The sequence below is a fragment of the Perognathus longimembris genome, chromosome 1, assembly GCF_023159225.1.
Source record: "Perognathus longimembris pacificus isolate PPM17 chromosome 1, ASM2315922v1, whole genome shotgun sequence".
Taxonomy (NCBI): Eukaryota; Metazoa; Chordata; class Mammalia; order Rodentia; family Heteromyidae; genus Perognathus; species Perognathus longimembris.
The window spans coordinates 132474902-132497661 of record NC_063161.1 but is presented as its reverse complement, the minus strand read 5'-3'; the positions used below and the strand labels follow the sequence as shown (position 1 = coordinate 132497661).

The following is a 22760-nucleotide window of genomic DNA, read 5'->3' as shown; positions in this document are numbered from 1 at the left end:
AAAATCTGTGGTTAGAAGCCAGCCAGGGCAGGAAGCTACATGAGACTCCTATCTTTAATTAATCACCAAAAAGCTAGAAGTGAAGCTGTGGCTCAAGAGTTTCAAAGCCCAGGCCTTGAGTTTAAGTCCCAAGGCCTCCACCACCACCACCACTCCCAAAAAAATAAGAATAAAAAAGGCATACCATGGTCAATCTCCTTGGTGTAATTAACACACATTAACACACACACACACACACACACACACACACACACAATTAATGACAGGAAAATAAAACAGGCTCTGTTAGGAGTATTAACACACACACACACATACAATTAATGACAGGAAAGTAAAACATGCTGTTAGGAGGGGTGGGAGGACTAAAGAAGAGGATGCATGAGGATGAATATATTTTAAGTCGTTTATTTGCATGAAACCTGTTAAAATTATTTTAAGAAGAGGGAGAGAGGGAAGGGAGAGTGATAGAGCAGGGTGAGTTTGATTGGGATACATTGTCTGCATGTATGGAAGTATAGCAATGAAACGCCCTTCCCTTCTGTACAACTAGTATATGCTGATTTAAAAATATATCTTCCAGGCTGGAGATATGGCCTAGTGGCAAGAGTGCTTGCCTCGTATACATGAGGCCCTGGGTTCGATTCCCCAGCACCACATATACAGAAAATGGCCAGAAGTGGCGCTGTGGCTCAAGTGGCAGAGTGCTAGCCTTGAGCAAGAAGAAGCCAGGGACAGTGCTCAGGCCGAGTCCAAGCCCCAGGACTCTTCCATGGAGCCTGGTGTCTTAAACGTAGGACCCGGGTGAAGCACAGTTTCACAGTGTTTATGTCTGTTCTCTTCCCCTCCTCATCTTTGGAAACCATTAAAGGAGAACAGTGGACCCCGAAGTAACATGGCACCCTGTGAAGACCTGACTGCCGCCTGCCTTTGTGTGAAGGTCAGACCACAGGACATCAACCAGCCGAAGTTCAGATATGTCCATCCCAATTCCAGCCACCCAGCTTCTCCCGGTGAGACTTGGGTCTATCTGTAGCAGAATCTGCCATGGTTTATGTGAAAACGGAGATCCTTGAGCCCTCTCAGCTCTGGAAGCCAGCTTCCTTCTTTGGTGATTCTTACGTACATGGTCACGTTTCAGGGTCCATGCCGTTCGGGTGTCTGTGGTACATGAGTACTTTTTAACAAAAACGGTCCATGAGAGAAGTAAATTCCTGCGGTTCATGCCTAATAATAACATAAAAAGCTATACCCACCACAAAAATGTCTGCAATAGGAGTACACAGAAATAGCATGGAGTTGGACATGAAGATAAAGGCAGAAGACTTGGGAAGAAAGCGGTGCTTCTCTCTGAGCTTCACTAGCTCAGACTCAAAGCACATGAGAGAGACACTGCCCCAGCCTGGGGAGTGAGGGGGACAATAGTCTTGAAATCCTGGACCCATAGCTGCCTGCACTCAGGACCTGAAAGATCAGAGTAGATCTGAGGTTCCCTCAGACAGCCCTTCCATTTCCTCCAGGGCTAGAAAGCTGCAGATCAGCAATCCCCTTCGCCGGACCATCTGTAATGTTCAGTGAGCCAGTAACATCCTGGAAAACCCTAGTGACTCAGAAATTCTAGTGACCAAGGTGCTTGTGTACATTCTGTTCTGGATCTGCCAGTACTGTCTCTGAGCCATGGATACCCACTGGCCTCCGAGGACTCTTTGGGGATAGACGCTGGAAGGTGTTACCTAAGTAATGATGGGAATCACCTGGTTTCTTTGTGGCCTGGAAAGGGCTCCTTTATAGATGTTTGATTCTTCCAGCTCAGAGGATCAGACTATATGGCCCAGAAATTTCTCTTCTAAACCTGAGAAGTCTCTGTTCCAAACCAGCTCCTGTTCAAAGCAGGTATCTAACCCCCAGAATCTGATGGGGGGGGGGGGGGGGAGAAGGGCTCTGCCTCCTGCACTCAGAGCTAGTGAGGGGGAAGGGAAAACTAGACAATTGGGTTGTCATCTGCCTATCCCATCTTACCCCAAATGGAAGGCCACAGACAACCTTCACAACTTTAACTCTTTCTAAGCTCTTCCTGTGTATCCAGCTTAGTGGAGTCTCAGATGGTAGTATGGTAATCATTTTGATTCAGGAAATAAATAAATGGCAAAGTATAGTGGGAGGAAAATTATGCATGGAAAGTGACTTTTTAAAATTGCCTTTAAATATTACAACCGAAGTGAGAATATGGAAATTGCATCCAAAGAACATTGTGTGTGTGTGTGTGTGTAAATCACTTTCCTCGAGACGTGGCTTAAAGCAATATTTCACTTTTTTCAGAATCTCCAAGTTTAGTTTGGAAATGAAGAGAGTCAGATGGAACTCACCAGATTTAGAGTCCTTGCCTTGTACCTGAGCACACAAAATGTCATTCACAAATAAACCTGGGTATGTTTCATCTTGGTGGTTGATGCTTTTATCTTCTTTTCAATTGTTCACAACAGTGTACAAGACAGTGTGAAAAATTCAGGTAGGGAGTGGGGTAAGTCTAACATCTGGACCACTCTGCTCTGAAAGAATGCTTAGCCAGAGGATACAGGAGGGAGGAAGAATGGAAGACAAGCAAGGAGGAGTTTGTAAGGACTATACAAGGAAGAAATACACATGGAGCATCCATGATTTCTTAGTGATGTGGTTTATTAAGGCCTGAGGTGAGTGTTCATATTTCAATGCTACACATAGTCATTCAGGGCAATGCATTTTGCCAGCACTATTTCACTGGCAGGGTGAATAGAATGAATAATGAACAGCCCTCCCTGCCTGGCCTTCAGACAGCTCTGGAGGACAGCAGGCTCATGGTCTTAGGCACCTGTTATGCCCAATGGATCCATCTATGGCTGAGACTCCACAGCAGAAAAGCCTGAGAGTGCCAGTAGCCTCCATAGTTGTACATATATCCTTCCCTCTTGGCTGCAGAACAGGGCTTCTCTGTTAAGGATCTCAAGTTACTTCTTAAGGCAATAAGCATAACCTTCCTCCTTTCTCTTGACACTCACATTGTTCTGCCCCAGCTCTGGCCTGCCTGCAGGATTAGAAGCAATGCCTGCCCCTGGCCATGCCAGCTCCAGAAGCTTTCTAGGGCCTAGGGTCTCTCCACTCCCAGCCTCCCTTGGCATTTTCAATTCTTTTGGGCCTTAGGCCTGTCTGCCCCAGACCTTTGTGCCCTCACCCTACTTCTGGGCCTTCCTGGCTTTTTACCAACAATGGTGACCTCTAGACTGCTGTCAGATGGATGTTCAGGATGGAAAAAGACACTCTCACTCTGGAGTGGAATTATAATTTCTGCTTTCATATGGCAGTTAGCTTGACCATTAAGATAGCTCACCTTAAAACATTCAGCTAGAGCTGGGAATATGGCCTAGTGGTAGAGTGCTTGCCTCATATACACGAAGCACTGGGTGCAATTCCTCAGCACCGCATATAGAAAAAGCCAGAAATGGTGCTGTGGCTCAAGTGGTAGAGTGCTGGCCTTGAGCAAAAAGAAGCCAGGGACAGTGTTCAGGCTGTGAGCCCCAGGACTGGCAAAACAAAACAAAAATATTCAACTAGTTTGCTTTCAGAGCACTGACCTATGGGGTTCAGAGCCCCCTCTCATGCCAAGAACCTTCACGACACTTTAGTTCACTGGCTCAGAATTTAACACATACACACACAGTCTCCTGGAGAACCACAAATCCCCAGCTTCTGATTCTGAGGGCCTAGAAAGTTGGAGAATTTGTGTTTCTAACCAGCTGTCACATGTGGCGAAGCTGTGGGCTAGGGAACCACTGTTCTAATCAATTCTAATTTTCAAACTTGGCTACACGTTGGACTCACTTGAGGAGTTTAAAATAACAACAACAATAAATGCATACATTTTTAAAAGCAGGCCAGGTGCCAGTGGCTCATGTCCATAATCCTAGCTGCTCAGTGGGCTGAGATCTGGGGATCGCAGTTCCAAACCAGCCCAAGAAGAAAAGTCCATGAGACTCTGATTTCCAATTAACCACCAAAAGGCAGAAGTGGAGCTGTGGATCAATGGTAGAGTACTAGGCTTGAGTGGAAAAAGTTAAGGACAGCACCCAGGTCCTGAGTTCAAGCACTACAACAGGCATTCAGGAAAGGGAGGGGAAAGGGAAAGGAGAGTGAGACAGAGACAGAGATACAGAGAGAGAACATCCACCTGAATTAACCCCCTAGGACTTCTTCTTCTTTTTTTTTTTTTTTTTTCTTCCCAAGATGAGGACTGAACTCAGGGCCTTACACTTACCAGGCAAGTACTCTCCCACTGAGCTGAATCCCCAATCCCTAGAAATTCTGACCCAGTGGGCTGGGTTAGGACTGTCCTGGGTCTTTCACAAGTGAGCTAGTTCATAATAGTTTCTGAATAGGATTATGAGAGAAAGATAGAACACCCAGTTAAATTTGAATTTCAGATAAACAACCCATAGTAGCCAACGATATGCAAGTCCTAACTATTGCATGGATGGCCTTTGTTGTTGTTTTGTTTATCTAAATCTTACAGTCCTCTCCTGAGATACTTCATAGCACTGAGTGAAAAGCAATGATTTCCCAACTCCCATTTTACAAGCAGGGAACTAGGGATAGCAGTCACATAGGAAGATGGGAAGAAAGCATAAGCGTCAGGATAAACCTTGAGGGTAAAGACAGTAGGGGGAAAAGAGGGGAAGAAACAAAGGAAGGAGTGACATTGACCAAGAAGCATTATACTCATAACTTGAGTTATGGAATTATAACCCCTTTTCACAACTAAACAACAACAACAACAATAATATAAAGCATCAGGATGAAAGCTCAGGAATCCTGTCCCTTGTCTGGACTCCTTATTTTACACTTAACTTGTACTCATGGCATGTACCCTCCACTTGCTTAAAGGGTTACTGTCAGATATCTAGCGGTGGCTTCAAAGGAGTCTGTGTGATTTATGTCCTCTCTGCGCCACCCCAGGCCTCACCTCCATCCCCCTTTCTATGGCTGTCCTGGGGTATGGCCAGTCTCGGGGCCATATCATTTAATGACCACCTCAGGGAGGAAAGAGACTGCAAGTGGCACCGGCCAGAGACAGCTGTGAGGGAGAGCCCATAATTAGGTAACACGAGGACAAGTGGGATTTGGCACAGGCAAACAACAGGCAAAGCATGTTGGGAGAGGCCCACTTAATTCACAGAGACACTTGGAATGAGTTGTAAATTCTCTGGGAAGAGATCAAGGCAGCGGCATAAACAGCTCAATTAAACTGTCGGCTCAATACTCAATGCACAGTAATGGTCAAAACACTACTTTGAATCTAGGTAGAGAGGATTATCTTTGGACCCATAATGAGATTCCTAAGATTAGTTGTACCTGACATGGAGAGAGCAGCAGTTGGCTCAGCAACACTGCTGGGGACAGGCCTGCATGTTTCTAGGACTGCCACTCACGTGGAAGGGGCTACCTGGAAGCCACATACTTCCTAGAGGCCCCTCCAGATGCTAGGACCACAGGGATGAATCACAATCTGTTTTCTCCATTTAAGAGACAGGATCTGGGAATAAAACCCCGACACATCTGTTTAAAAAACACAGCAAGTCAAAACAGTATGGTACTGGCATTAAAACAGATACAAAGACTAGGAGAACAGAATGGAGAGCCCAGAAATAAACCTAGGCATTGACGGTAAAGTAATTTTCAACAAGGACACCCAAAACCATGTAATGAGGAAGAGATAGCTTCTCTTATAAATCATATTGGGGAAACAGGCAGAAGAATGAAATTGAATTTGTATCTTATACCATACGCAAAAAGAATCAACTCAGATTTAAGACCTAAATGTAAGACCTGAAACATTAAAAGTCTTATAAAGCACAGGAGAAAATCTCATTGACATTGGCTTTGGCAAAGAAATCTTTAGATGTCATAACAAATGATCAGACCATAAAAACAAAAATAAACAAGTGAGCCTGGGAATGTGGCTTAGTGGTAGAGTGCTTGCTTAGCATGCGTGAACCCTGGGTTCGATTTCTCAGTACCACATACACAGAAAAAGCTGGAAGTGGGGCTGTGGCTCAAGTGGTAGAGTGCTAGCCTTGAGCTAAAAGAAGTTCAGGGACAGTGCCCAGGCCCTGAGTTCAAGCCCCAGAACTGGCCAAATAAACAAATGAAACTGTAACAAACTGAAAAGCTTTTGCATGGAGAAGGAAACAATCAACAAAATGAAAATGTAGCCTATAAATTTAGAAAATAGATTGGCAAACTGTGTATTTGACGAGGGATTAATGTTCCTATGTATAGTCAAAATTAATACAACTAAGTAGCAAAAAAGGAAAAGAATTTACTTTTTAAAATGAGCAAAAGATCTGAATAGATTTCAAGGAAGAAAAATGACCAACATGTATAGAGAAAAGTGTTTATAATCACAAATCAAGAAGGAAATGCAAATTAAAAGAGATGTCACCTCATACTTATTAAAATGATTATTAAAAACAGTAAATGGTAAGTGCTGGTAAGAGTATGAAGGAAAGAGAACCCTTGTATAGTCTTGATGAGAATGTAAATTGATATAGTCATTATAGAAAGACACATGGAGGTTCTTCAAAGAGTTCAAAATAGAATTACCATATGACTGGGGCAATTCTTATGTGGGGTATCTAGACCAAAGAAATAAAATCACTACTTCTTAAAAACATCTGCACTCCTGAGTTCATTGCAGCATTATCCACAATAGCTTACATATGGAAATTACCCAGGTGTATTAATATATGAGTAGACATATTGTGGTACAGACACAATAATATTATTTATTTAGCCTCCAATAAGAGATCCTACTGCCAGGAACTGGTGGCTCACATCTATAATCCAAGCTACTCAGGAGGCTGAGATCTGAGGACTGAAGTTTGAAGCCTGACACTCTCATTTCCAATTAACCACCAAAAAGCTAGAAGTAAAGCTGTGGCTTGAGGGATAGAGTACTAGTCTTGAGTAATAACACTCATGGACAGCACCCAGGCCCTTAGTTCAAGCCCCAGGACTAATACACACACATATACACACACACACGCACCATGGAAACAGAGCAGTATAGGGGCAGTGGTTGAGGAATCAAGTTGAAGGGTATAGCTACATAGAATGAATAAGTATAGGAGACCTAATGTGCACAGTGAGTTGTGAGTGAACTATGTAAAAAAAAAAAATACAGTGCCAGAATGTACTGAATAACAATAAATTCACAAGCTAGGTTAATTTTTCTGGCCTCAATTCACCAAGTATTACTGGTTTCACTTTGGTAATTCTGGCCATCACAATCTTCATAATATTAACTCTCAGATCACAGGCCACACATTATACAATTATATCTCTGTATATAATATGTATATGTGGACATATGCACATATGTGTTTATGTGTGTGTCTATATACACACAGAGAAAAAGTGGCTAAGAGAAGGTTAAAGTCTGTAGGAATCACTGCAAGAGAAGAAAGCTGATCAGGTGTTAAGAAAGCCATGCAAGTGTTAGATGAGGTATTAGTATAGCAAACACACACACTCCAGAGTTGTTCTTGCACTGGGCTGCCAAGGCACAGAGCTGGTTCCAGGCTTATAGGGGAATACTAAAGGTAATGGAAATTAGAAAAGACAGTGTGAATGGAGGAACCGTGCTGAATTAAAGCTCTGAGGACAGACAGAGTTGGGAGTTCATTGCCTGTGGGTCTCTTGAAGCAGGCACTAAATGGTGTGGTAAGAGTATGGAGGTATGGATTAGGTATCCTTCCTTCTGTGTGGTCCAGGTGAGGGGACTGCATCACTCCTGGATCACTCCTGGTGGGTTAAATAAACTCAGCGGCCTAATTTTTCTGACACAGTTTTGTTTTTTTTTTTCAAATTTTTATTATCAAACTGATGTACAGAGAGGTTACAGTTTCATACGTTAGGCATTGGATACATTTCTTGTACTGTTTGTTACCTTGTCCCTCATACCCCCCTCCCTCCTCCCGCTTTCCCTCCCCGCCCCCCCCCCCCCCGAAGGTGTTCAGTTCGCTTACACCAAACAGTTTTTGCAAGTATTGCTTTCGTAGTTGTTTGTCTTTTTTTACCCTGTGTCTCTCAAATTTGGTATTCCCGTTCAATTTCCTGCATCCAATACCAGTATACACGGTTTCCAATATACTAAGATTACAGAGATAGTGTAGGTACAACCACAGGAAGGTGATACAAGAACATCATCAATAATAGAAGCTACAGATACACATGGGACGTTGAAAGTAGTTACAACTGTGATATAACAATTGTTTCCATAACATGGAGTTCATTTCACTTAGCATCATCTTATGTGTTCATAAGGGTATAGCTATTGGGCCTTGTGATGCTCTGCTGTGACTTGCCTAAACCTGTACTAATTATTCCCAATAAGGGAGACCATAGAGTCCATGTTTCTTTGGGTCTGGCTCACTTCACTTAGTATAACTTTTTCCAAGTCCTTCCATTTCCTTACAAATGGGACAATGTCATTCTTTCTGATAGAGGCATAAAATTCCATTGTGTATATGTACCACATTTTCCTGATCCATTCGTCTACTGAGGGGCATCTGGGTTAGTTCCAGATTCTTGCTATGACAAATTGTGCTGCGATGAACATTGTTGTGCTGGTGGCATTACTGTGATTTTGTTTGTGGTCTTTTGGATAGATACCCAAAAGTGGGGCTGCTGGGTCATAGGGGAGTTCTATATTTAGCCTTCTGAGGAATCTCCATAGTGCTTGCCAGAGTGGCTGAACCAGTTTACATTCCCACCAACAATGAAGTAGGGTTCCCTTTTGGCCACATCCCCTCCAACAATTGTTATTGTTTGTTTTCTTGATATATGACATTCTTACTGGCGTGAGATGGAATCTCAATGTTGTTTTGATTTGCATTTCTTTTATGGCCAGTGATGTAGAGCATTTTTTCATGTCTCTTGGCCATTCTCATTTCCTCATCAGAGAAGTCTCTTTGTAAGTCTTTAGCCCACTTGATGAGAGGGATATTGGTTCTTCATGGTTTTGTTTTGGAAGAAGGTAATTTTTTCAGTTCTGCATATATTTTAGATATGAGGCCTTTGTCTGACACAGTTTTTAAATGCCTTTGTGTCTGTGTGTTTCTGACTCAATTTGCTAAGTTCATAGCTGGCAATATTTTGTTTGGGTAAAGAAGTTGTCAGTTTGTGCCTCATGGTTTGTGCTGGACAGATGGTGGTTGTTTATTTGCACAAAGAAGATATAGAACTCTCCTGCCTTAGCATTTACACTCAGAATGGAGCAAACTTCTGTTTTATAAAAGAAGCCACTTAAAGCAAGAAAGCTACTGCTCTATACAACATGGAGTAACTTTGAGCTGGGCACAGCTTGCTCTCTATAAGTCAATAATATGGTATTAAATATTTCAAGATTGCTTAAAGGGAAGATTTAAGTAGATCTCACAATATGAGAAGAAACTACTTGTAGTAATCATTTTATTATGTATATGTACATCAAAACATCATGTGATAAAATGGGTGCTGGTGGCTCACACCTATAATCCTAGGTATTCAGGAAATGGAGATCTGAGGAGTACAGTTCAAAGCCAGCCCAGTCAGGAAAGCCCACAAGACTCATATCCAGTTAACCAGCAAAAAACAGACATGGAGCTGTGGTTCAAGTTGTAGAGTGCCAATCTTGAGCAAAAAAGCTAAGAGACAGTCTCCAGGCCCTGAGTCCAAGCACCAGTACCAATACACACACACGCACATGCACACGCACACACACACACATGCACACACACACGTGCACACACATATGCATACAAAAGCCCCCAAAACATCATCTTATACAGCTTAAATAAATATCTCTCCCCTAAATACAGCAAGTCCAATAAACACCCATCTCCAGGCCAAGGATAATTGCCATTAAGCAACCAAGGTTGAAGCAGAGATGTCAATGTGCCTTCTTCCTTTTTGTTCACTTATTCATCCAAAAATAGGAATCTTTTGCCTACCTACCATGTCAGACACTGTTCTGGACATCAGAGATAAGCAGTTAAGCAAGGGTAAAAGATGCTTTCTCCACTGTAGGGAAACACAAAAAACAAACAAGAAAAGTAAATATTCAGTGGGTAGAATAGGGTAAACTGTAGTCAGATGAAGAAAATAGAGAAGAAGAATAGCAAGCACTGGATAGAAACTGCAATTCTAGATATATTGCCCAGTGGAGGTGTTACATGTGACATCAAACAAAGATCTAAAAGAAACCTAATTGAGCCATGGGGACAATGTGGAGAAAACATTCTGGAATGAGAGACTAGAGAGCAATCCCAAGACAAGTGTGTGCTCAGAAGGTTCCAGGAGCAGCAAAGCAGCAGCCTGACTGGAGCAGGACAGAGGGGACAAAGTAAGATGAGGTCAGGGCTGTGTAATAAAAGACCTCATGGTAAGAACTTTGGGATTTATGACTAGGGAAATGGGGATTCAATAAGGAAGGGGTTTGAGCAGAGGGATAGAATTAAACTCCTTTTGTATAGGATAACTGGCTATGGTATTGAGATTGCAGAAGAAAAATGGACAAGAGACTACTATGGTGCTTATGATTAACTACCTTGCTGATAGGCTCAGTGAGGTGGTACAAAAGAAGGGAGAAGGGCTGGGAATATGGCCTAGTGGTAAAAAGTGCTTGCCTCGTATACATGAAGCCCTGGGTTCGATTCTTCAGCACCACATATATAGAAGCTGGAAGTGGTGTTGTGGTTCAAGTGGTAGAGTGCTAGCCTTGAGCAAAAAGAAGCCAGGAACAGTGCTCAGGCCGACTCCAAGCCCCAGGACTGGCAAAAAAAAAAAAAAAAAGAGAGAGAGAGAGAGAGAAAGATCATAGGTTTCACTTCAGATTTAGGCCCACATCCAGCAGACTCCGGGCTTGAACATCACACCGTTTCTACAGGTGGCTTAGGCCAAATCCACCATTTTCTCCCCCCAATACTCTCTTTTCTCCAGTAGTAACTGTCACTGGGAAGAAGCTGGTCATCATTTACCAAGTGGCCCAAAGCCAAAGAGTCATGCAGAGTCCACCATTTAGCACTCTTCCACAACCTGGCTTACTTATTTATACAACGATAACTACTAAGCACCTTCTGTACAGTAGGTGCTCTTCTTGTACCATTTTAGCTCTGACCCTGATCTTTTGCTGAAGGCTACTGCTCTACCACTTGAGCCACAGTATCACTTCTGGCTTTTTCTGCGTAGTGTATTGGAGATGAGTCTCATGGACTTTCCGGCCCAGGCTGGCTTCAAACTGCAATCCTCAGATCTCAGCCTCTTGAATAGATGGGATTGTAGGTGTGAGCCACTGCTGCTTGCCTTTGTACCATTTTCTATTCCTTAATTATTTTAAAGAGTACACAGGCAGCTGGGTACTGGTAGCTCATGCCTAGCTATTCAGGAGTACAAAGCCAGCCTGGATAGAACATTTCATGAGAATCTCACCTGTAATTAACCAGCAAAAAAGCTAAAAGTGAAGCTGTGGCTCAAGTGGTCGAGTACCAACCTTGAGCAAAAATGCTAAGGGACATTGCCCAGGCCCTGAGTTCAAGCCCTAGTAGCAATACACCCGTGTGTGTGCCATGTGCACATATGTGCATATGCACACCCGCAAACACAAGAATGCACAGGCAAAGGCAATACACAAAGCAGCTAAAAGACTTCTATTTTCTGTCCCTCTGAAATTCTTCTTTATGCTGCTTCCCGTGATCTTTATAAAATGCCAAAGGAAAATCAGGCAATTTCCTTGCTCAAAGTTCCAGTCTCCTTAGTTTGGTAGTCAAAACTCTTCCTGATGGGGCAGAGTTTCATGCCCACATAAATTCCTAGTTTATTCACTGTACTCAAACCAGACCACTCATTACTGCCCAAGTGTATGCCACAAGCCCCTGCTTCCATGCTTTCGCTTCTGTTGTTCCCTCTTCCTGGAATTTTCTTGAGCTTTTTTTTTTTCATATCTAAATGCTCCTCATTCTTCAAGAACAAACTCAAGTATCACCTTCTTTAGGAGGTAAACTCAAATATCACCTTTCCTAAGAAATCTTCCTCTTCATAATTAGCTTCTCTTGGCCACAACCCCACAACTCCTCCTTTGTTCCTGTTCTTCTCTTACCCTGCCTGGTACAATTGTTGGTAAGAGACAGAACTGCTATCTGAATCATCACTGTCTCCTCTGAGGCCTGGCATACAGATGAGACTGACATTAACATTCATGGACTGAGTAGTGTTTTCTAAAACATAGATGAGACCCCTGGGTTGGTATAGTACACTTTTAGGGAATTTCTACAAATTGGCATTATCTTCCTTCCATACTGGAAGAAGTTACAAAGAAAGCACTGGCCATATCCCTGCCCCTGGAGAACTCTTGGTAAATGTGAGAAGCTGAGACAGAACATAAATAGAAATAGGGCCATTCATATCCAATCTTCCCAATAAGAAAGTTAGGACGGGGAATATAGCTCAGTGGCAAATTTCTAGCTAATACAAGGACTTGAGTTTGATTCTCAGCATCAGAAGGTGGGGAGGAAGGAGACAAGAATGGTGGGCACAGAATCTTTGCAGCATAGAAAACACATTGTCAAGTATGGGGTTTGTGGTGTCTGGAGACTCAGTACCAATCCCAGCTGTGTCTCTTGCTTGCCCCATCTTTCCCCTTCACAGGTCCCAGTTTCTCCTCTGGAAAACGGGGTGGCCAGGGCTCTGAAAAGAGAGTGTGTCCAGTGATTGAGTACAAATACCTGGCTCCACAAACCACTGGGCATACCACTTTTCTAACATCTTTCTTAGGAAGATTTCTGTTTCCTTTCAGAATGATTATTTCTGACTCGGTCTTGGAACGTATGCCTCTACAAGTTCCCAAAGAAAAACACCCATGGGGTTCTTGCCTGCTTGAAGTAAATACCACCTTAGAGCAGTTACCCCATCTGTAAACTGGAAATAACATCAGATTGCAAGGATATGGGGTGGGGGGGGTTAATTATATACAGAATGTTTAGGGAGTGAGCAGATACACAAGTACTCTGAAAGTTCTTGGCATAATACTATAGTATTACAATAATTCTGGCTTGCAAATTACAGCCCAAGAGAGGCATCACATGGGAAAGAGGGTCTGACCCTATGGCCTGCTGAAAGTGAAATGGAAAAAAAATAAGTTGTGAAATTTAGCTTTTCTTCCTAAGCCTTTGGAAAAGGCAGAGATAGCTCTTCCATGTGCAGTCCACATGCAAGCAATAAGCTTCCAGATTCTGGAGAGGACTGTCTGGTCCCAGGTGGGCTGGCCTGCTGCCAGGATCTGACTGTTTGTTCATCTTGAACCTAGAAGCAAAATAGGAAAGGAAAGAAGCTGGAGAGGATTCCTGGTTGGATGAAAGGTGGGGCTTAAGACTAGGATGTCCTTGTCTTTCAGGTTTTCTATTGGGGCCTTCCTCCACACAGGATAATTAAATGCTTATGCAGCAGAGCAGCAATTTAAAGGGTAATTTGAGATGTCTAAGTCTAGGGATACTCAAAATCAACATCTGAGCATTAACTTCTGGGTTCTCTCCCTATTTCCCAAACTCCCCTGCCCCACTCTTCAAGATTATTTCTTTGAAATGATAAATGAATATATCTCAGGAAAGTAGTTGGTGATGTTATTTGAGATTGTGGGGGGTGAGTAGCACAGTAAAACTGATCAATTTCAGTTGGCCTAGGAGGTGAGCACCAAGTAAGCTTGAGCCTGCAGGTTTATTTGCTGTCGATCCCACTGAACAAAGTACAACCACTAGAGTGAAATCCGAGTTGAAATCCTGCATGTGCCTCTTCTCCACTGTGGTCTGTGGCCTGAGTCTATATCTGTCACAGAAAGAGGAAGAGGTAACATCCCTGGCCCTCCAGATGCCAGCAGGCTCCTAGCCTTGCCGACTGCTGTTCCTACAGGACACAGGAAAAAAGTGTCCCAAAGCCCCCCCCCCCCCAATGTACAGATAGCAGATAGAGATTATGGATTTGTGGTCTCGTAGCAAACGATTCTGAGAGAACATCTCAGTTCTCAGGCATGTATATCTTAGGGTTAAACTACATTCCAGGGCTTGCCTCTAGTCAAATCTCAAATAGAACCAAGCCCTAGAGGGAGCTGTCTCATTTTCAGAAAAGATTTTGGTCTCAAACTGGGAGCCTACTGCCTGCGAGTGGACCCTAGGGAAAGCTAGCCTGAGCTACCTTTGCTCCTCATTTTCTGCCTCAATGTCTTCACTTTGGGTAATAACCACAGCAGGGTCTGAAATAGCATCTTCACAGGGCCACTAGATTCGAGGAATGGCATCCAAGTTCATCTTGGCCTTCCTCGGGGCCTCAGTTTCTCCATCTGTAAAATGAGGTTTCAGACTTAAGTAGAGTCTCTCTAGCTCAGGTAACCCTGGTTGGGTGCCGAGCTTAGGCACCCAACGTTCTCCTAGCTTCGCCCAGTCAGGCTGGCAGCGAAGGGGGTTAACGCTCTGACTTCCTCAAAGGTGAAAAGGTAAGCAAACATTCCGACCTCCCCTTAGGCTCGCTTTCCGATTGGCTGCGGGCCTGGTCCCCGCCGCCTATCGCGTCCGCATCCGTCATCTGGGTTGCAAATACACTCATTAGCATAAAGATTTCTCCCAAGACCTGGCAGGCACACTGGGAACTGAACCGGAGTTGTCTGTCCCTTTAAGAAGGGGTGTGTATGGGGGGGTGGAGGAGGAGGACAGGCACACGGTCCCTAAGGGTACGCTTCTCCGCATCCCCACCCCCCACAGGCCACGCAGTGAAGTAAAGAGGCCCATCGCTAAAACCCACCCTCTCTGCCCACGCCGACCGTGGGCACCGCTGCGTGCCCAGCGCGCGGGTCTCGGGGGCGCGGCGAACTGGTTTGGCCTCGGTGCCTTCGCGGCTCAACTGGGCAACCTCCCGCCTAGGGGCCGAGATCGAGGCGGAGCCGGCCACGTCAACTGCGCCGCAGGACCCAGGCACCCCGGGGCACGACCCGGGGGCTGGCGCCGAGGCGGCCGCGGGAGGTGGCGCGTGCGGAGGGGGAGGAGGCGCACCCGCCGCGGGCCGAGCGCGAGGAGAGGAGGGCGGGGCTCCGGCCGCGGTCTGGCCGCCCGGCGCACAGGGCTGGGCGGGGCTAGGGCTGCGGGGGCGGGAAGGGGCGGAGCACGCGGCCGGGGGCGTGGCCTCGGTGCGGGGCGGGCTCTGGCGGCCCGAGTGTCACACACGCGGCGGCTGGGGAGGCGGCGGCAGCGGCGGGCGCCGCCAGGACGGGCACGGGTGGGCGCCGGCTGCCTCCCTCGCTCGCTCGCTCGCTCGTTCGCTCGTTCCTCTGCCCGCTTCCTCGCCGGCGGCGAGGACGGGCTTTGCCCCCAACGCTCTCGGGAAGGAAGAGGGAGACCGAGGACTCTCAAGTTCCTGCAGCAGCCGCGAATCCCCCGCCGAGGCTAAGGCTGAGGCTCCGACGGGACCGGCGCGCGCTCGCAGCTGGGCTTCGCGGTGAGAGTGTCCGCGGCGGGGGACGCTCGGGCCTTTTTGCTCTTCGAGGTCGCGGGCCGGGACCTTATGCGACGCGCCCGCGAGGGACTGGGGATCGGGAGCCCGGGCGGCGCGCGGCGGAGGCGGAGGGTGGTGCTGCAGCTGCGGGAGCCCGAGAGCGGCCGGCAGGAGGCACCGGCGGCGGCGGCGGAGGAGGCGGAGGAGGAGGCGGCGGCCGCGAGGACTTGAACTTGGCGGCGGCAGCGGGCGCCCCGGACGCCCCCCGCCGGGGCCGGGGCGCCGTGGGACCTGGGAGGCAGCGTTGCCCTCCGAATGGCCGCGGCGGCGGCGCACCGGGCTACCGCGCCGCGGCCCTAGGTGGCCTCTCGCCATGGCCAAGTGGCTGAACAAGTACTTCAGCTTGGGCAACAGTAAGACTAAGAGCCCTCCGCAGCCGCCGAGGCCCGATTACCGCGAGCAGCGGCGCCGGAGCGAGCGGCCCTCACAGCCCCCCCAGGCCGTGCCGCAGGCCGCCTCGGGATCCTCGGCATCCTGCGGGCCGGCCTCTGCCTCCTGCTTCTCGGCCTCGTCGGGCTCTCTGCCCGACGACAGCGGCAGCACGAGTGACCTCATCCGCGCCTACCGCGCGCAGAAGGAGCGCGACTTCGAGGACCCCTACAACGGGCCGGGCTCCTCTCTGCGCAAACTGCGCGCCATGTGCCGCCTGGACTACTGCGGCGGCGGCGGCGGCGGCGGCGGGGAGCCCGGCGGGGGCCAGCGCGCTTTCTCGGCCTCGTCCACGTCGGGCGCCGCGGGCTGTTGCTGCGCGTCCTCGGGCGCGGGCGCCGCGGCGTCCTCGTCCTCATCCTCGGGGTCCCCGCACCTTTACCGCAGCAGCAGCGAGCGGCGACCCGCCACGCCAGCGGAGGTGCGCTACATCTCTCCCAAGCACCGACTCATCAAAGTGGAAAGCGCCGCCGCGGGCGGAGCTGGGGACCCCACGGGGGGCGCCTGCTCCGGCGGCCGCACCTGGAGCCCAACAGCCTGTGGAGGCAAAAAGCTGCTCAACAAGTGCGCCGCCTCGGCCGCGGAGGAGAGTGGGGCCGGCAAGAAGGACAAGGTAAGGTGCTCCTCGATCGCGCTCGAGGTTCCAGAGGTACTGGGTGAACCAGGGGACCGAGAACCCCAGCCTTGTACGAACTTCGGCCTAGGACCCAGGATGAGCACTCCCGCCTTGTCTTCCAGATCCTGCTCCGCCCCCACCCGCGTTCCCCCTGATGGTTTGACACAGTCTCTGCTGCTGCTGCCTCTCCAAACGCCCCCTTGTTGAGCCCGTAGCCCGAGCGAGAGCACCCCGACTAGCCTTGCCCCAGGGAGGGAGACCCAGCCAGCCCTTCCGGCTCCCCCAGTAGAGTCTCTCGAGAGCTCGGGCTGTCGCAGGCTTACAAGAGCCTTTACTCTTGCCCTCCCTCCACCCCCATGGGAACTGAGGTCCGGGTCTGGGAAGGGACTCTCCCGGGAGTGAACACACCGCTCCCGACCGGCTGCCTGGGAGCGTGTATATGTAAATCCTGAACGCCCCACCCTCCGCGCCTGGGTTTCCAAAGCGAAGCGGCCTTTGGTACAGGAGTGGCACCAGAAACCCCCACGCGTGCTGTTCGGGTCGCTGTGCGCGTTCTGCAAGAGCGCTCCACGCCGATCTGGCAGTTGTTCCCGCCCTGCGTCCAAAGGTGTTTGGCGATCTGGCCGGCTGAGAGGAGACCCAGTGCTCTGGCCACACTTTCTTCTTGAGCTCCTCTCCACTATACTGCACCAGCCCTGGGGACGAGGGTGGCTCTGCGACACTCCCCTTCCTAACGTCTCAGGCCATCTTGGTCGTGCCTCCCCCCCCCCCCCTTTTGAAGTAGACGAGTTAATTACGGTCAGACTCAACCCCTTCCTCCCTTTCACACTCTCAAGCCGCCCTCCCTTCCCCCATAAAATAATACTAGTTCTGTCTTCTGGTGGAAGGCAGTGTTTTGATTAAATCTGAGGCCCAGTGGGAGAGCTCGCTCCTTAGAGCAGGGTTGTGTGGCTGTCAGGCCCCTGCTGTCTTGTTCTCCCTCACATTCTTCTTCCAAGGTAAACTTTTGTCCAGACTGATAAAGAGCTTGAGTTTTTCTTAGGGCTGGAGGACCTGACTGGAGGGAGACAGGCTCCTACCTGCCAGCTGGTGCTTGGAAAGGGATCTGTTTTGTTTTCGTGGAGGCAGGGGAAAGGAAATGGTTTTTAATTTTCCTGACTGGCCCCCTTTCCTTGATATCCTGAATATCCCCCCTCTGCCTACTTGGTCTGCCCCGACCAAGGATGTCGTGAGCACTCTGAAGGACCTTACCTCTCTCTGGAGAAGTCTGGTGACACACTTTGGTGGCTTGGACTCTGTGCTTACCAGGATGCAACACCTGATGACAGTGAGCTGAAAGCCAGGTGGCCTCCCTAGTACCAGGAAGTCAGCAGGGAGATGATCCCAGTGGATACCACTGTGCTATACAGCTTGTGGTTGATAGGTGAGCTCCATACCAATAGAGGTCCCTTGCAGCCTGATATGTGGCCTAAGACTGGCGTGGTGCATAAACTGGGGGAGTCTTGGGTTTTTGAGTCTGAAAGGCATGATAAAGCTCTCAGAGCTTTCAGGTCTAGAACTCTCCAGCCCCTGCATCCCTCTGCATGCCTCCCACGTTCATGACCACCTGCCAGGGTTGAATCTCTTTTCTCTCTTGCCAGTGTTGGTTCTGCTTGCTCACAAAAGTCTTTGTAGTTTTCAAAACTTTAGGTAACATTTTTTCCCCCAATTATAGTTAAGACTGTTTCAAATACTTAGGAATAATGTATTTGTAGCTGGAATGTCAAGTGTATTTAAGGCTTGGCTTCATTCCGACACCAGATATTTCTTGTGGGTCTTCTCCATGCCTTCCCCTGCCAGTTGCTGGAGTGGGAACCCTTGTGGGGTTGGTGTCTGCTGCCAGGCCATTCTGCCAAAACAAGTCCTGTGATGGGGCTTAGTTTTAAAGAGGGGTACCTCTGAGGAAGGGCTATTGTTGAGTGGGAGGGGAGATGACCAGAGATGGCTAGAAAAGAGCCTAGTGGTTTCAGGAACCACTGGTGAGGTCCTCTGTGGCTGGAACTGAGATTAGAATTGAGCAGGATCCTTACAAGGGGCAGCATGGCCAGATCAGAGAGGACCTTGTAAGCTAAGTGCAGTGGAGGCTGGTGAACAATATATAGCTGCTAGCTTGTTGTGATTTGATACTGGGTTTTTAGGAACCATCTCTCTGGGCTTCTTTCCCCCCTTCTAGGTTGTAACTTTGAACTCTTTGATCTTTCAGGAGTTGTCAGTCCTGGGAGACAGGGACTGCAGTTACCAGATGTTCTTTTGGAAAGGAGGCAGCAGGGAGGGGTTGTTCTTACTCTATTCACAGTGGTGCTTCTTACTCTTCAGCACACTGGAAGGCTGGTAAAACAGATGCAAGGACCCATCCTTGCAATGTGTGCCAGTCAACAAAGGGGCCTAAGATGTTGCCTCTGACAAATTCCCTGATGACCTTTGCTCCTGAGTTGGAGAAGCACTCGTGTACTTACTCAGGGCTTCTCTCCCCTTAACATTGCCTCTGGGTCTTCTGGCAAGTGTGCTTTTGGACTCCAAGACTATAGGTGCCGTGTCTCTGCCTTCTGTGTGGTAAGGCTGTCTCCTCATTCTGGGCCAATGCTTCTCCACCCTTCCAGTTCCATTAGGTGGTCGGGTTTTTACAGTATTTCCAGCCAGGCCTTCCTAGGATCAAGTTGACCCAGCTCTGAATTCCTACTCCCTAATCTTTTTTTCTATCACACTCCCAAATGACTCTAGGGCAATATACTTTTGACACCCACTTAGCATTAGGCTGGCCCAGCTTCCTCTCAGACTTTAGGGAATTGGGAGAGACTGTTAGGTGAATGTCCCCAGGATGTCAGGCCCTATGTTTTGTTTTAACCTTGGCCTGAATTGAGAGTTACCATTACTCTTTCCAATGTCAGTGCCCACCACAGTTTACCTTTGGGGCTTCCTCCCTGTCTCCCTCTATACCTCTGCTTCCCTCTAACGTATACTTAAGGCATCCACTTGTTCTCTTAGATGAGTTTTGGGGCACAAACCCTTGCCCCTAATGCCACCATCCAATTTCAGGCATTTTTCCCTTTTAGAGTTACTTGTAAGAGAAACTGTTGACAGAGCTAGTTTCTTCCCTAACATAGCCATGGCCAATTTTTAGCTAGCACTTGTTTTATGCTCAGAGCTATCTTGGTACCAATTGGAGCCTCTGTAGGATGTGGGTGCATATTTTTGCCATTTGTTTCTCCCAGTTTCTGTCTTGGTAATTTTTAAGAGGTCTTCTAGGAGGTAGGTGGCTTGAGAGAAGGGGAAGTTCAGTGAGAACAGGGGGTGCTTGCAGGTGGTGTGTGTGTGTGTGTGTGTGTGTGTGTGTGTACATGTGTGCATGGACATACATAAACCTTAATACAGGATGTGTTCTCAAAAACCAGAGCTTTTATGTAGTGATCCTCAATTGGGGTCCTGAATTTGCCACCCTCCTCCTACCCCATGTGTCCTTGTACAGGAATGTCCTTGCATACTGGTGGTCTAGGAAAGGGAGCCATGGGTTTAGGTGTGTCTCAGGCTATAATAAACAGCTGTTGGAGTTGAGACAAATATAATATAGTTCAGGTGAGAGATGCTCAAAACTTGAGCTTTTGGGAAAGAAACAAAAACAAAAATGCAGTAGGTAGAAATAATATTCTTTCAAGTTGTGCTTAAAAAAAAAAAAGAAGATAAAAAGGCCAGTTACTTGGTGGGTCTCCTTTGATGCAACCAGACACATCTCATCCAGTCATGTTTTCTGCTGAAGTCTTGCTTCTTTTGTTATAAGTAAATGTTTTCAGCAAAACCAAAAAAGTCAAGGATGAATCATGGCATCAGTTTTCTGAGCTTAAGTACATGCTGATGTGCACCAACACTTGATATTTTGTCAGCATCCACAGAGTTGAGTTAAATAACACTTTTCCGTAGTTATGAAATAAATAATATCATGTCTGACTTAAAAAAAAAAAAACTGTAGCAAACGGTTTCTGAACTGCCTGCTAGGCAGAGGGAATTCAGAGAGAGGCAAATGTGGCCAAGTTTCCAAGAAGGATGCTTTTCTCAGGTTGCAGTTGGATACAATGGGCTGTCTAGCCACAGGTTCTACATCTGCCAATCAAAAATGTTTTTTAAAGATTACTGAACTGGCTGGGTGCGGTGGCTCACACCTGTAATCCTAGCTACTCATGAGGCTGAGATCTGAGGATCACAGTTCAAAGCCAGCCCAGGCAGAAAAGTCTGTGAGACTCTTTAAACTACTCAGAAAAACTCAGAGGTGATGCTGTGGCTCAAGTGGTAGAATGCCAGCCTTGAGCCACAGAGGGGCTCAGGACAGAGCCCAGGCCTGGAGCTCAATCCCCAGGATGGGCTAAATAAATATATAACTGAAATGTATAGACTTTTTTTTTTTAAGCTGTCTCTAAATAGCTATACATATATATCATTTATACTGTATTGGGTATTGTAGGTAATATAGAGGTTTTAAAGTATATAGAAGGTACATAAATTATATGCAAATACGTTGCCATTTTCTATAACGGCCTTAAGCATCATTGGATTTTGATATTCAGGAGAGGGCCCTGGAACCAGTGCTCCATGGCTGTCACAAAGCTATTGTACTAGCTTCTCAGGGTCTGTTTAGTGAAGATTATATCCAGGAAAACCAGAAATGTATGGCAAGGACTGGGTGGGCCTGTGTGCTGCTGGTAAGAGAAAGAGGGCTGCCAGAAGGTAACATCAGAGTTGACTGGTAGGATGAGTGGGAATCCGTTGGCATGGAAATGGAGAAAAGGCTCTGGTACAGTGGGATCTAGCCGCTTGAGAAGCCGGGTGGGGGCCCAACAGGGCAGGCATAGGGGGAGGCTGTAGAGGGAGATTGGAGCTCACAAAGGGAAGGACTTGTCTTGTGGACCTTGCTGACTTGTCGTTTGTTCCTTTTCACATAAAATCATTGAAGTTAAGTTCAACAGGAGTGAGGGTTAAATGTGCCTTTGGTTAACAGGCACATTCTCCAGTTCTGAAAATGTCTATATTGGAAAAGTTTGAAACCACATTTGGTAACTACAGTCTGGCTTACAGACCCTTTCCCTCTGAAGTCTCATCTCTTGAAAGTAGTATAAGAGAAATGATGAGTTTGTGAGTCCAAAATACTTTTATTTTTCTATACTGGGATTTGAACTCTGTGCCTCATGCTTGCAAGGCTAGAGCCACATTCCAACCTAGCATTTTGCTGCTTATTTTGAAGATGAAATCTAGTGAACTTTTCTGCCTGGGTTACCTCGAACCATGCTCCTCCAGATCTCAGGATTACAGTCAGTTCTTCAGGCTTCTTCTAACTGCTTCCTTGGTCACTTAATTGTCTTCTGATTTTAAACCAGGGTATAGCTGCTTTTCTTAAAGGGTCAGATTATAGACCAGTTCTGCCATTTTGTGGAAATAGCCATAGACAATATATTAGTAGGGGCAGCTGTGTTCCAGTAAAACTTTATTATCACAAACAAGCATCTGGCTTGTGAGCTATAGTTTTTTTTTTTTTGGCCAGTCCTGGGCCTTGGACTCAGGGCCTGAGCACTGTCCCTGGCTTCTTCCCGCTCAAGGCTAGCACTCTGCCACTTGAGCCACAGCGCCGCTTCTGGCCGTTTTCTGTATATGTGGTGCTGGGGAATCGAACCTAGGGCCTCGTGTATCCGAGGCAGGCACTCTTGCCACTAGGCTATATCCCTAGCCCTGTGAGCTATAGTTTTAAATTCAGGCTTTAAATGCCAAGATTTTGTTTTTACAGTCCATAAGTCCGCACATCTGAGGAGCTTCTCTGGTCTCAGCTGAACTTGCTCAGGCCTTCTGACCCTGGCTGGGTTTTCTTTTTTGTTGGCTGGTGAGGATGGCCTTGGGCTTCTCTGTTCCATGTGGTAGCATGGCAATGGCAGGGTTGGTTCTAAGAAAGGGCAGAACTCTGTAAGGTTTATTTTTGTTGTTGTTTTCTTTTATTTTCTTTTTTTGTTCTGGTCCTGGGGCTTAAACTTAAGTCTTGATGCTCTCACTTGGTTCCCCTCCCCACTCACAACTGACATTCTACCACTTGAGCCATGCC

The 22760-nt window shown here is 47.2% G+C and overlaps 1 protein-coding gene across 1 annotated transcript in view; it reads left to right on the top strand.

Annotated features, from left to right (window-relative positions):
* Positions 1-15547: 15547 nt before the first annotated feature.
* Shb (SH2 domain containing adaptor protein B) overlaps positions 15548-22760 on the top strand; it is a 131826-nt gene continuing 124613 nt past the window's right edge. Inside the window, exon 1 of the mRNA XM_048336127.1 lies at positions 15548-16642. Coding sequence (XP_048192084.1) covers positions 15914-16642 — 729 coding nt within the window. The 5' untranslated portion in view covers positions 15548-15913. The remainder of the gene's footprint in view (positions 16643-22760) is intronic.